Source organism: Mytilus californianus, unplaced genomic scaffold (genome assembly GCF_021869535.1).
Source record: "Mytilus californianus isolate M0D057914Y unplaced genomic scaffold, xbMytCali1.0.p SCAF_3, whole genome shotgun sequence".
NCBI classification, from domain to species: domain Eukaryota; kingdom Metazoa; phylum Mollusca; class Bivalvia; order Mytilida; family Mytilidae; genus Mytilus; species Mytilus californianus.
In genome coordinates, this window is record NW_026262679.1 from 57,873,489 (window position 1) to 57,887,885 (window position 14,397).

The window sequence follows — 14,397 nt, forward strand, 5'->3', positions numbered from 1 at the left end:
TTGCTTCAGAATTGTATTCAGAATAATAATCACTTGATTTGGGAATGGGAGGGATTTTTTTTTTTGGATAGGGATATTAACCTCCCACTAACAAAATTAGTCTTCAGATGAAAATTTCAAAATTTCTTCCAGTTTTAAATATACAATAAAACATTGACTAATATAAATATTCTTGTGTAGAAAATTATAAAAGCTAACTCTCTAATATAACTATAGTAAAAAAAGACAAACAGAAAAAAAAGGAAATTCTGTGAAAAATGGTTTTAACATTGCAATGATATATCTATTATTATACATGTTATATGATTGTACAGAAATATAATACAAAATGAGAAAAATGGTATTTTTACTTTGTAACTAAATAATGATAAACTTGTTTAATAATATAAGGATTACTATACTGCTTAAAACTTTTTATCATCACAAAAAGTACATTGTTACTCTTTATTGCATGGCCTTTTTATTAAGATTAATAAATTAAAGAATAATTTTGTTATATCTGTTGTTAACATGTGTGGGTTTTAAAGCAAGTAAAAAAATTGTATTTTATTGTGAATTCTCTTTACCAAAAAAATCCATTTACTGTATATTGACTATTTTTCATGAGGTACTAATTTTCAAGGATTTCATGGGTATAGGTGAACCAATGAAATAATGAAATTCAAGTATCAAAGGAAATTATTATTTCCTCTAGGGTTGTATGCAGAATTTGTGAAAACATAGGAATCAAATAGTTTTCCAAAATCTTCCAGACTTGGTACCCATGGAAATAAATGAATCCACAGTAACTTGGTTACTGTAAAAATGTCTGACAAACTTGGTTACTGTAAAAATGTCTGACAAACTTGGTTACTGTAAAAATGTCTGACAATTGACATTTTTTTAATAAAATATAAATGACTATCGCTACATACTGTGTTAAAAACTTGATTATGTTGCATCAGTTATGTGGAAGGAAATATGTCAAAATTTAGTTGGTCAAAAATAATTAAGGGCCACTTACCTCTTATGAAAAAATTGCAATTTGAATATTTTTCTTGAACCTTTTATGGTAGTTGAGAGTTTGAACACACTTCAAACAGTTTGGAATTTGTAGACTTATAATTAATATTGAAAATGACATGACTAGATTATAAGGTAAAAACCATGGCAAAATAAAGAGAATATATGAAATTTTAATGAAAGTGAGTTGATAAAATAACTGATAAATCACTAGTTCATAAGCAATAAATAAGATTACTAGATGTGTCCAAGATTATCAATTCAAATGTAGAGTGTTTTAACGGAACATTATTTCATAGACAAAAGCACAAACTTTTCCCAAGATCTTAATCAAAGTATTTGTGAGCACTGACAGGTAAAGATTGCTTTCATTTTGCAATTTTGTGAATTTTTAAATAAAACATTGAATTGTATTTTATAAGGCAAGTTACTTTGAGTTAGAGTTATCTTCCTTTGTTCATGTTTGTACATTTGTAGTTTGACCTATTTTTATAACAGATTCATACACCATGCATTACTTATGTAGTTTTTAATAAAAAATAAAGTATGGCAATTCAAATACACATCATATTGTAACTTAAATATCAAAGTATAACATATCATCAACAAATTGCATGAAATTGACTGGATAGGATCTAAATAAAGGTAGTGATCAACCATGGAAGATATCAAGTCAGTACCATAGGGTTTTGATTGCATTTCATGCAATCTTTACCCCAAAAAATGGCATAGCATAGAACTTCTGTTCCTTAATTCTCATAAAATATGCATTTGCTTTGATAAGGTAAGGAGTTAGTCAATTCACCCTTAAATGTCATTATGCAACATGACTTAACACTATACTTCTGAAAATATCTTGGAATTGATGAAATAAAATTTGCTGTGAACTTGGTGATTCTCAACTTATGACCATATATTTTTATGAGCTGTGACTTGTTTATGTTTATCTAATCAATATTGTTAATTGTGTATACAACACTAAAATGTATATATGCTGCATACAAATCTGTTACCATAGTAACCAACTTCGTTTCTTCTGTTGATTTTCATCAATTTGACTACTACTTCGCTGTGGTGATTCTGGTCTCTAAAATGGAAAAGAAAAAAGTAAAATAACAAAAATACCGAACTCCAAGGAAAATTCAAAACAGAAAGTTCCTTATCAAATGGAAAAATCAAAAGCTCAAACACATCAAACGAATGGAAAACAACTGTCATATTCCTGACTTGGTACAGGCAATGATATCCTTATGAAATTAATCAAACTTTCTGATGACTTGATATTTTACACTTTCATCAGCATAACAATTTTTCTAGGGAATGAAATTGGGGGAAGTGTACTGAAAATTTTCTTCTTGTTGATCTATTTTGTAGATTTTGTTTTGCTGATCATTTTTGCTGTACACCGCTTAAAAAGGTAAAAAAAAAATTGTAATTTAAGGGAAATAACTCCTATCAGGAGTCAACTGACAATTAACATATTTGTTGATCTCGTCCTGCTGATATTTTCCGCTATATAAAGTATCTCTCTATCTTTAATTGTTTTCAAGACAAAAGTGAAAAAAAATTGGTAGAAATCATCATTTAAGAGCAATAACTTCTATAAAGAGTTGTTTGACAAAATGGACAGTAGGTTGACCTTGACATTCTAAACATTGCTGCCACTGTCCTGTTGGCTGTCAGGCTGGATCATCAAACACATTTTTTTTAACCTAAATACTCCAAGGATGATTGTGGTTAAGTTTGGTTCCAATTGGTCTTGAAGCTTCAGAGGAGGTTTTAATAAAACTAAAAGGTCCATGATAATGACGATGACAGAAAACGGACAATTACTGATGGCAATAGCTCACACTGGCACTTTAGGCCAATTGAGCTAAAATACTAGTTTATGACTGCTAACTCAATCACCATTTCGGGTATCAAGATAAATCTAGTAATTTTTATACCATCCCAACTCCACTGCCTTCAGAAAAAGAAGAGACAGGCATCTTTCCATGATGACTAATCTCATTATGTGGTCCTCAATGAAAAATATTTAAGTCTCTCTAATTATTTTTGCTCAGTTTCTTATTCCTCTGCTTTCTTTCTGCACCACAAGTACTTGTCCTTGGCAAATCATAGAAACCATACGTTAGATGTTTTCAAAGCAATAGGACCAGCAAGCCTACATGTAACCAGTTGTTGTTAGAGGTTAAAATTTGCAGTTTGGGGGTGTTTTAAAGCTTTATTTTTTTTTGGGGGGGGATAGAAACCTATTGGAAAATATCTCGATAAGACATCATTAAATACTATTGTACAAAAGATCAGATCTACTGTCAAAACGAACAAAATCAAAACAGCTGTTTATTTCAGAATGACAAAAGATCTGAGGTTGAGTAACATTGTAAGCATGGTGCTTTGACGTAAATTTTAAACAAGAGTGCACACCCTGAAATGTCTCAGCTGCTTTACATGATTGCGCTGAAAGCCTGTAGTAAGAAGTTTTATTACACGTATTACATAAACATTACATTATCAATTATCCATTTATATGAGGTCATGGTCAGATGAACCCTGCCAGACAGACATGTTCACCTAACAATCATACAATTCACCAAATATACAGTAGTTGATCTATTGCTTATAGTATCTGAGAAACAGAAATGATTAAGAAAATTAAATTTTGACCAATAAACCATCAAATTGAGGTCAAGATCAGATGAACCCTGACAGACAACAAGTATACTATGCAATCATTCCATATACCTAATATAGTTTGACGTATTGTTTAAGTATCTGATAAACAGACAATACCATGAAAACTTAACATTGACCAATGAACCATGAAATGAGGTCAAGGTTAGATGAAACCTGCCAGACAACAATCATTCTATACACCAAATATAGTGGTCCTATCGCTTATAGTATCCAAGAAATAGACAAAACCAGAAAACAAACCTTAACATTGTCCAATGAACCATGAAAAGAGGTCATGGTCAGATGAAACCTGCCAGACGGACATGTACACCTTTGCTTACAGTATCTGAGAAACAGACCAAACCACAAAAACTTAACTTATGGTAACCAATGAACCATAAAAATGAGGTCACAGTCAGCTGAAACCTGGGCCATTCTTAAAAAATTCCTAGATTGATGTTGCCTACTCATGCCTTGTAGGGTTGGGTAGGTAGGTAGGGATTTTAAATTTTTTGGCCAACAACATAAGTTAAATGTTTAAGACAAGAAAGAGCAGGACAAAATCTTTTTTAAAAAAAATTTAATTAAAACGATTGGTGTCGTAAAATTTTTCAGGTAGGCTGCTTTTGAAGTCGGTAGGAAGGCAACATCAAACAATTTAAAATTTTATTTTTGGCCCTGCCTGTTGGACATGTACTTGTAACAATCATTCCATACATGAAATATCGTTGACCTTTGAATTATAGCATCTGAGATATGGACTACCAATGAAAAGTTAACCTTGATCACTGGTACATGAAATGATGTTGAGGTCAGGTGAACCCTGTCTGAAGGACATGTAGACCTTGCAAGGATCCTATATACCAAATATAGTTATCCAAGTTTGTTTAAATTGACCTTTTGTTTTCAGAGAAGATTGGTTACAAAGTTTACGATCAACAGACAATGGATGAGAAATGATGGCATTACCTCCCATGGCCCAGTATGTCTTGTGAGCTGGAAGGATGTGTGGCATGACAACTTACTAATATAAAAACATAGCTTGAAATGATCCAATACTACCACAGCAGGTGTCACTTGTGGAGCAGGACCTGAAGACCCTTACTGTTCAACCATGTTCAATTTTTGGTAGGGTTCAAGTTGCTCTATCTTTAGTTTTCTGTGTAGTGTTTTGTGGATGTTGTTCCTATTTTCTCTTTTTTTTATCATGGTTTTGACTATTTTTCTTAAACTTATAATTTTTGAGTGGCTCCTTGGTATCTTATCCCACTTTTTTTACCAACAATTAGTCATTTCTGGGTTTAGAACTGACCTCTCTTTTTAAGAAGTCAGACAATTTAGAGCTTGACACTTATACATATACTTACACTTCATACACATATTGGACACTTGTCTATTGTTGAAGACAATATTTAAGCATCTAGATGTCAGTTAGTCGTCTTGAGTTGTTGGGTTACTGTCTCACTGACATAACCTTTCATTTAAAAACAAGGAATTATTTGGATCTGGAATAATTTTGAATTCTGGAAAATTGATGAGCAATTTATGATGAAAACTAACCCAACTAAATAGGGTTAGCCATGCGCGCATGGCTAAGGGGGGTTAGTTAGTTCATACTGAAATGATAGTGAAATTAAAATTAACCTTAGCCATGCACGCATGGCTAACCCTATTTAGTTGGGTTAGTTTTCATCATACATTTCTAATAAATTTTCCAGAATTCATAATTATTCCAGATTCAAATAATTCCTTGTTTAAACCAGAATATTGACTAGAAAACATGCCGCAAGGTAAAAACTAGCAGGTACAAGTAACTGTATTAGTATAGGGACAAAAGCTAATAAATAAAACAAAATAAAAACATGCCTTGAACAAACACAAACACATGCAAATTAGTACTAACATTTTTATTGAAATATATAGTTTGCTTATATAAAGCTTTTACATACAGCATAAAAACTAATACATGTAGTATCAAATAACATGTTGACATATTTCTACTTTTAAAAAATAAATATGCAGTTTTTTTATTATGTTGTTTTTTTAAGTTTTGTTGTGTATTTGCTATGTAATGTGAGTATACATGTAATACATTGCGGATTCATTGATATTTTTGTTGGATATTAATTTTCATTGATAATATCAGAAGGGAAAATTTAAAAAAATCTAAGAATTTATAAACCGGTTTGCCTGTTATTTATCTGTCAACATGAACCTTCCATGGCAACCAAACCTAGCTTCACGGAAAACTGCAACCTAATAAAAAGCTGTCATCACAGTGTTTTTCGTTAATTTATGTTAAGTTCCAAATTAATTTCTTGTAAATCCCTTCACAGAGAGTACAAAACTTTAGGCTTTTTTTGTGGCTCGGGTTTTAGAAAGGGAAGTTAAATTTTTGTTGTTTACTTTGTTCATGGCATTGTACAATGCCCTTAAATGGACAGCAAAATGTCGCATATATGGTAAAATTCAAAGAAAAATGCCTACCATGAACAAAGTGAAACTAAGACACACACGAAAGTTTCACAATATATGGTGTGAGCAAATGTAAGCAAATGTTTGTGATACTGCAAAGTTGACACCTACAAAAATAAATGAATCCACAAAATATACATATCTTTGTCAAGAATTAACACATTTTTAGAAATAAATTAACATTTGCACTGTTGTTTTTAATTTTTTTATGAGTTACAAATGAATATATTATACCTTCTTTAATATGTAATTTTGTTTAACTTAAATATTTGTATTATAGGTTTTAAACAAATCTTCTATAACAGACTTTTGTAATCTCACATTCTGCCTCTTACATTAATTTCAAATATAAAAAAAATAACATATCTAAAACTTTGGTTATTAGGTTATTAAATTCTATGCTAAGAAATAACACATGGTTGATTAAACTAATAAATATTATCTCCACAATACATGATAAGATATTTAAGAGTATCATTAAAAAAATTCATAAAAACATGAAAAATTTAATAAATTTCATAAAAATCTAACAAGATATATATAAAGTTACAAAGTTTTTAAGGAAGATAGTTTTATCTTTTGTTCTTTATAACAGCATCCTTTGTTCTTTAAAATAATCTAAGACTAAAAAAATCTTGTTCAGAAATAAGTATTTATACAGAAAATTTTCAGAAGAAATTTTCAGACGGTCACATAAACAGTGTACAAGATACCAAATAAGGACCGTCCAGCTCTTCTACCTACTGAAATATGAAGCTTTAACAAGAAGCAACACTTTTGCCAATAGAAAAGCATCCCATAGTCTTGCATATTCTGCACTATTCATCACAGGGGTGACAAAAACAGTTTGAACTATAAATTTGAATTCATAACACTTGATTAAAAATCAAATTAAGTAAAACATGGATCCAATTAAAAAAGTCTTGAAAAATTACATAATCTGATATTGGTTTAAAAAATTAAGAGATACAAAATTTTGGGCTTTTACATTTTTATATAAATGCAAAGTATACATGATTGGAATTTATTTTAAATTTTGATGAAATTTACTATGCATGTAGAACTCATTGATCTCTGCTATCTGAATAAAACACATTTTTAAGTCCAAATATAAAATCAATTAAAAAATTTGTAAAAAATATCTATAAATGTAAAGAATGAAAGTTAACAAGCGGCATAAAATATGCATTTCCACTTTAAATTGCGTTTCTCAAAATTCCATCCACAGAAATTGATTAAAATTGAAATGTTATTGCTGCAAACATTTCTGTTGTATTGTTTGCAAATTTAAGAGGGTCAATGATTAAGTTTTTGCAAATTTCATCAAAATCTAAAATAAAGTCCTATTACGTAAACTTTGCATTGATTTAATAACATTATCAACAAACAAATGAATTTTAAACTACACCAGATCTTAAGTCCTACCTTTATGTAACTTTACATTATGTATTATGCATTTTACAGTCCTTGTATTTTATTCAAATTTCAAAGCATAAATTACTACATTTCATTTAAAATTATTACAAAACCAGTGATAAAAAAATTCACCTTTAAGGTATCACTACATAGAGGGTTGAAAATTATAAAAAAATTCAGACCAAAAGGCTGGAATTTATCATTAAGTTTTCCCATTATGCATTAATTTGTAGAAGAGTTATATATTTATTTCATTAGCATCAAATTCTGAAAGCATGCATTCAGTCAAAATGTAAATATTAAATTATTAATTGCATGAGATATATCATGTACAATAATGGAACTTTAGGTGGCTAGGGAGTCTTCCTCCATTTTGGATTTTGAAATAGGAGATAACGTTGGTCTAGATCTTTGATGAAATGTGCAAATTTTGAGAGTAGTATGTAATTTATGTGTAAGACTTTTGATGTAAATATAGAAAATTGTGGGTTTTATCATAATTACAGCTGTAATTTCTAAAAAAAAAACCTTTAATATTTGTGTTTGATTAATTTGTTTTCAACTTTGCCAAATAAGGGGAGATAACTCAGATAAAGTAATTTTTATAATAGAAAGTGTTGTGAATTTACCTATTTTAATCTATAGCAAGAAAACAAGTTCGGTGACCCCATTTTTTCTTTTTCTTATCTGAAAGCATGTTATAAGAGCTATCTTCTCACATTTTATCTCAAAATTCTATCATGTAGTTTTCTTATTATCACACACAATTTGATTTTCCATGCATAATCTATACAAAATCTGACAATTTTGCACAACCTGTAGTGTGAAAAAAAGTCCGGTGACCCATACTTTTTTTTATATTTTTGAAAAAAGCATGATAAAAACTTCATTATGACAAATTATTAAAAAATTCTATCATTATATACTTATTTGTTTAGGGGCCAGCTGAAGGACGCCTCCGGGTGAGGGAGTTTCTCGCTGCATTGAAGACCCATTGGTGGCCTTCAGTTGTTGTCTGCTCTATGGTCGGGTTGTTGTCTCTTTGACACATTCCCCATTTCCATTCTCAATTTTATCAGTTTTAATTAAGACGCCCCAGCCACCTTAAGTGAGTAGACCATTTGACAATAAAAGTATTCATAATTTCTGACTAAAAATGTATCAAGTTTCTGTTTGTGTTGTCTTTTACAAGAAATTTTGAAAGTATACAATTGAATATGAAATAACTACACAATATTTTTTTGTAAGTTTTATAAAACAATATAGGTGAGTTTTCAGACTACTCTTAAAAAACCCAGTACTGTTGTATTAGTACTTTTCATAAAGTTTTTATTGCACATCTTTTATATCTGAGATGAAAAGAATGGTCAGATCATACTCGTAAAAGTTCATACATAAAATAAACATTTACATACACACGAATCATAAATTATTCTATTCAGGGCGAATGTTTTGTTAGATGAAGAATGTTGATTATTTTCTTATTAAGTTACTTGTAATAAAATCAAGTGAGAAAGGAAGCAATCACAAGCGACAATTAGTTCAACAAAAGTTATGAATAAGAAGGAATATGATGTACTAATTCATGACACAAAATCTCTACAAGCAATAGACAAAACAAAAACCGACAGACAGTGCTTGCATTGCTGTTATTCATCTCAAAGACACAGGGGTTATTTTCATTTACAGTGAAATCTGTCTCAACAGAACACGGTGTAACTTGAATATGAATAAAAGGAGACGTTGGTTATTCTATGTACCGGTAAATGGATAAACATGAAAAATATCTCAAATGACTGTATCCAAAAAATGTAAACTGGACCAAAAATAATGCAAACTTTCTAAAGCTTCATTACTGACCAAGATCTATTGACTTACTAAATATTAATCCTCTATAGCTGAGAGCTGTTCACAACAGGACCAATGTACACTACTGAGAGTCATGCATGAAATTGGTAAATGAGATACATGTGTAGTTTTGACCTTCACTTCACCTTCCAAGGTGTGCCCACTGACATAACTGTCATTCCTCTTTAGACTTAAGCTTATAATTGCATAGATTTGGACTTTAATGTAAACTTTGCTAGAATTATCTTTAAAGTAAAATGAGGTATAAGAGAATATTTTATGTCTAATGCTTTGCTACTATCCATAATATATCCACTAACAAATTTCACAACTATTTTTGGCTTCTGGTTGATAAAATTGTCCCATTCAGCAAAATTTTCAGTAAAATAATGGTTTTAAGGAATGTAAAGAAAACAAATATCAAAAACAATTCAAACACCTTAATAACTCAAAACAAATAATTTTTTGCAAGTATTTTCTTCTAATAAAACAGAAACTTTAATTAGTTTTAAAGCATTAATTGCATTCTTATTGGTTTATCACATTTAAAGCTAATATAATGCCTTATTTTAGGTATAGAGATCATATCTACAACAAAATTTTAGTTATGTACCGGTAATTTTACAAAAGTCAATTTGTAAAAACTGAGATCAGAAATAAAAACATTGTTCTTGAAAAATTCACTTTTATTATGTAAAGGTGAAAGGTTACAATATGACCCTCAATTTGAAAAGAGTAGGTGTAGTAAGATTCTTATTTGACCTAAATTAAAGCATGTACAATTAAAACAAAAAGCATTCAAGGTCATAAACCTGTTAAAATAAAGTTCGGTTAACTGGGGTTCAGATAGGACATGAAGAAGAAAAAAACTTAAAACATCATCAGTTACCATGACAACAGAGCATGGTAGAAACTGCACATTTTTTAAACCCTTAAAATCTTTGTTTCATTATTTATATTTACATAGATACTGAACCAGAAAAGTATACCCATATAAGAAACAACATATTGAAATAGGTAATTACTTATAGATACAATGCAAGTTCTTTTAAAATACTTCGTGGTTTCACAAATGTACTTCATGTTTCCTTAAAGCAAATATACATTGTCACTTTTGATAATTTTTAAGATTTTGATAAGATGTCATAATGTTGCAAATTTCGTCTAACTTTTTCATTTTTTATACATTAATATATATTTTTCTTTGTTCAATGTATTAAGTATTTATTACAAAACTTTCATCTTCTTGAGGAAAATCAATCAGCCTTAATGCCACTTTTCCTTTTATCAATTGACATTTAAGCAAAAACACACACCAAGTACTATAATGATGTAATATAGCAGAATCAACTGCCATAGAGATTTTAAAGAATAACTGAATATTGTGCTTCATAGCAATGATGTAAAGAATGATTTCTCTTTGATTGAAATTCTTTCACGCTCTGCCAACTTCAAATAAAGTTTTATCAGTATTCCATCATATAGTTTTGTTTCAAGTAGCTCTATCTCTAGCACCAATTCAAAAAGAAGAAACATCTATTCAGCATCCAAGAATTGTTACAGTATCATTTTAACTTTCTTGCATATCATATCATTTTTCATTCAAATAATTTTTGTTGTATTTAATGCGTTTATAGTGGGTTTTTTTAAATATGAAAGAACACATCCTAATTGCTCATTTATCTGTGTCACGTCCAAACCTTACATAGTCATATTGTATATGTTTAAAATTAACAAAATAAAAAAAAAACTGCTGTGATATAAACATTTATATTGCATTAGATTTTTAAAATAATCTATAAATTAAGAGAAAATAACAAGTTAATTCGGTGGATTTCAATAGAGCACTTTCAATTATAAATGGAATGTGAAAAAAGAGACCCTGCATGGGGTTATCTGATAATCATACAATCATAAAAATGTTTAAAGCAGTAATCATTTAATCAGTCAGTAACTTTTACCGGTACATGAATGGTAATCAAATAATCAAAGTATCGAAAAATTAAGAGCTTGTTTTCAAATATTTAATTATACTTAGTCCGTAATCAAGTATTATCAAGTAGTCAACTATTATCAATTAACCCATGCAGGGCCCCAGAAAAACAAAGGCATGGCAAATTCTAGTGGTTTTGATAACAGTGTATATAAAATCATTCATCAACATAATATTATCTAAATGTAACAACATGTAACTAATTAGCTACTGGTAACCATGGCAATGACATGCAGGTCATACCCATTCTTTACTAGGAAACACCCTGGTCACTGCCATCTCCTGAGAGTTCGTTGGTGGCCTCCGTAGACTCTGTGTCTGCAATGATATTTGAAATATTGAGAAATTAATGATAGAAAACCATTAATAATTTATTCATAATAATCTATCAATTACTTTTAAGAACAAAATGAGAATCTATTAGCTCATATTGGGGTCACAAAATTTCCAGAAAGTTGAGTTTTGTGTATGAGTGTGAGAAAGACAGTTTCTTCATTTGTACTACTGTTTCCAATCACCATATGCGGAGATTGTCATCAGTAAAAATGTTGACGACATCATGATAGTTTTTAGATATCTTTGAGAAAGACTATGCTAAATTGTATTCAAAGTTTAATGTGATAAGAGATTGTTGGTATGCACATTTTTTGTTCTAAATTTGAATAAAATGCTCCACTGGGCGCAGCTTGATACGACCTCAGAGGTCGAACCCTGAACAGCCGGGGCAAGTATGGACACAACATTCAAGCTTGATACAGCTCTGAATTTGGATTGTGATTAAATATTTGACACAGCATAGGTTTTTGACACAGAATGAATGTGGTCTAAGTACTTAAAAAATTTTAATTTACATATTCAAACCATATCATTATTATTTGCTTTTATATATAAATCAGAAATAACCAACTTAAAATGGAAAATTAAAAAAAAAAAAAAAAAGGAAACCCCCCCCCAAAAAAAACATTTTTGAACCACCTTATGATTCATCACCCCCAAACTCAATCCCAACCTTCCTTTTGTGGTATGGTACCTTGCAGTACAATTTCAGAGAGATCCATACACTTGAACACAAGTTAAAGTTTTAAGTCTGGAAACTAGAAAAATGTTTGTTTTTTTGCCCCTTTTTGGCCCCTATTCCTAAATGTTTAGGGCAATTACCCCCAAACTCAAACCTAGCTTTTCTTTTGTGATATGGAACCTTGTAGTACAATTTCATAAAAATCCATACACTTACACACAAGTTATTGTCCTGAAACTAGAAAAATACTTGTTTTTTGGCCCTTTTTGGCCCCTAATTCCTAAAATCTTGAGGCAATCACCCCCAAAATCAACCCCAGCCTTCCCTTTGTGGTATGGTACCTTGCAATACAATTTCAGAGAGATCCATACACTTGAACACAAGTTATTGTCTGGAAACCAGAAAAATGCTTATTTTTGGCCCCTTTTTGGCCCTTTATTCCTAAACGTTTTGGGCAATTACCCCCAAACTCAATTCCAGCTTTCCCTTTGTGATATGAAACCTTGCAGTACAATTTCAGAGAGATCCATACACTTACACACAAGTTATTGTCCTGAAACTAGAAAAATGCTTGTTTTTTGCCCCTTTTTTTGCCCCTAATTCCTTAAATTTTAAGGCAATATTACCCCCATAATCAATCCCAGCATTCCCTTTGTGATATGGAACCTTGTGGTACAATGTCAGAGAGATCCATACACTAACACACAAGTTATTGTCTGGAAGTTACAAAAATGCTTATTTTTGGCCCCATATTCCTTAACTGTTGGTACCATAACCCCAAAAATCAATCCCAACATTCCTTTTGTGGTATTGAACCTTATGGTAAAATTTGATAGAGATCCATTCACTTTAACTAAAGTTAGAGTGCGAAAACCAATGTGTCTTCGGACGACGACGACGACGACGACGACAACGACGCCAACGTCATACTAATATATGACCGCAAAAATTTTTTGCGGTCGTATAAAAATGAGAACTATTTTAACTTGTGACCGAACAAAGTTAAAAAAATCACTTATTTTATTTGTTATATGGGGTCTTATCAGTGCAATATAAATAAGTAACTCTTTAACATATGTAATATGGCTTATTAGATTTTTTCCAAAAAAGGGAAGACGAATCAGTTTAAAAATTGTTTTTTGCCCTTTACAAATGCAAAAATTTTGTCATATTTTTGTAAAAGAATATAAAGTTATGTTGCATCACTTCTTCAGAATATAAATGTATCATAAATTTAAACACTATATCTTATATTTATTCTACAAGTATACTTGTAGTTAGTGTAGTAGATCTATAAATGCAATGAACTTGAAATTGCAAAAAAAGGGACTTAATACATCATATAATTCTGAAGGCCTGTTTAATTCCAAATGAAAGCAATTTGTAAAAGCACATTTACAGAATTTTATAAGAAAAACAATAATTCTGTAACTGCTCATAAACAGTGGTATAAAATGATCACCAAATTGACATCATATGAATAAACATATCTGAAAATCCGATATTATCGAGACAAAATTAAAAGATAACACATGTGCATGATATTACACAGCACAAAACCACTTCAAATTTTAACAAAAGAATACTTGAAGTGATAAATACAATATAGCAAAGCTTTCAGTGCAGATCTAACCCAAATTTGTCAGGTGCTGATGATCACTACATCAAAAACATGTGAGAAATAAAAGAAAGGGCTGTGCCAGGAGAACATGATATGCCTGTCCTCATATTAGTGATAGTATGTAGATTGTATTTTCTAGTAACAGGTTATTGAATGAATAAAATAGTATGTAAAAATTTCATAAGGATTCATTTTTTGCAATTGGCTTTTCAGTTTCACTTCGACTTATGAGTTTTTAATGTTCCCTTGGTATCTTGTACAACTTTGTAAAACCTTAAATAAACAATAATACGACCAAAAAGGACTTGGAAGAAAATGACAAAAACCGTCTAAAATAAATTTAACATG

General features: G+C 30.3%; 1 protein-coding gene across 7 annotated transcripts in view; it reads right to left on the reverse strand.

The window, feature by feature from the left end:
• Positions 1 to 304: 304 nt before the first annotated feature.
• The window catches only part of LOC127733027 (pleckstrin homology domain-containing family A member 1-like), a 37,982-nt gene continuing 23,889 nt past the window's right edge, over positions 305 to 14,397 (reverse strand). For 5 of the 7 annotated variants that reach the window (XM_052242284.1, XM_052242285.1, XM_052242282.1 and 2 more), the window contains 2 exons: positions 11,654 to 11,728; positions 305 to 2,089 (listed from right to left, as the gene is read on the reverse strand). In XM_052242284.1, the coding sequence (XP_052098244.1) occupies positions 2,012 to 2,089; positions 11,654 to 11,728 (153 nt within the window). In that variant the 3' untranslated portion in view covers positions 305 to 2,011. Of the gene's footprint in view, positions 2,090 to 5,570; positions 11,729 to 14,397 lie in introns of those variants that run through there. The other 2 variants (XM_052242288.1, XM_052242286.1) reach the window with 1 other exon arrangement.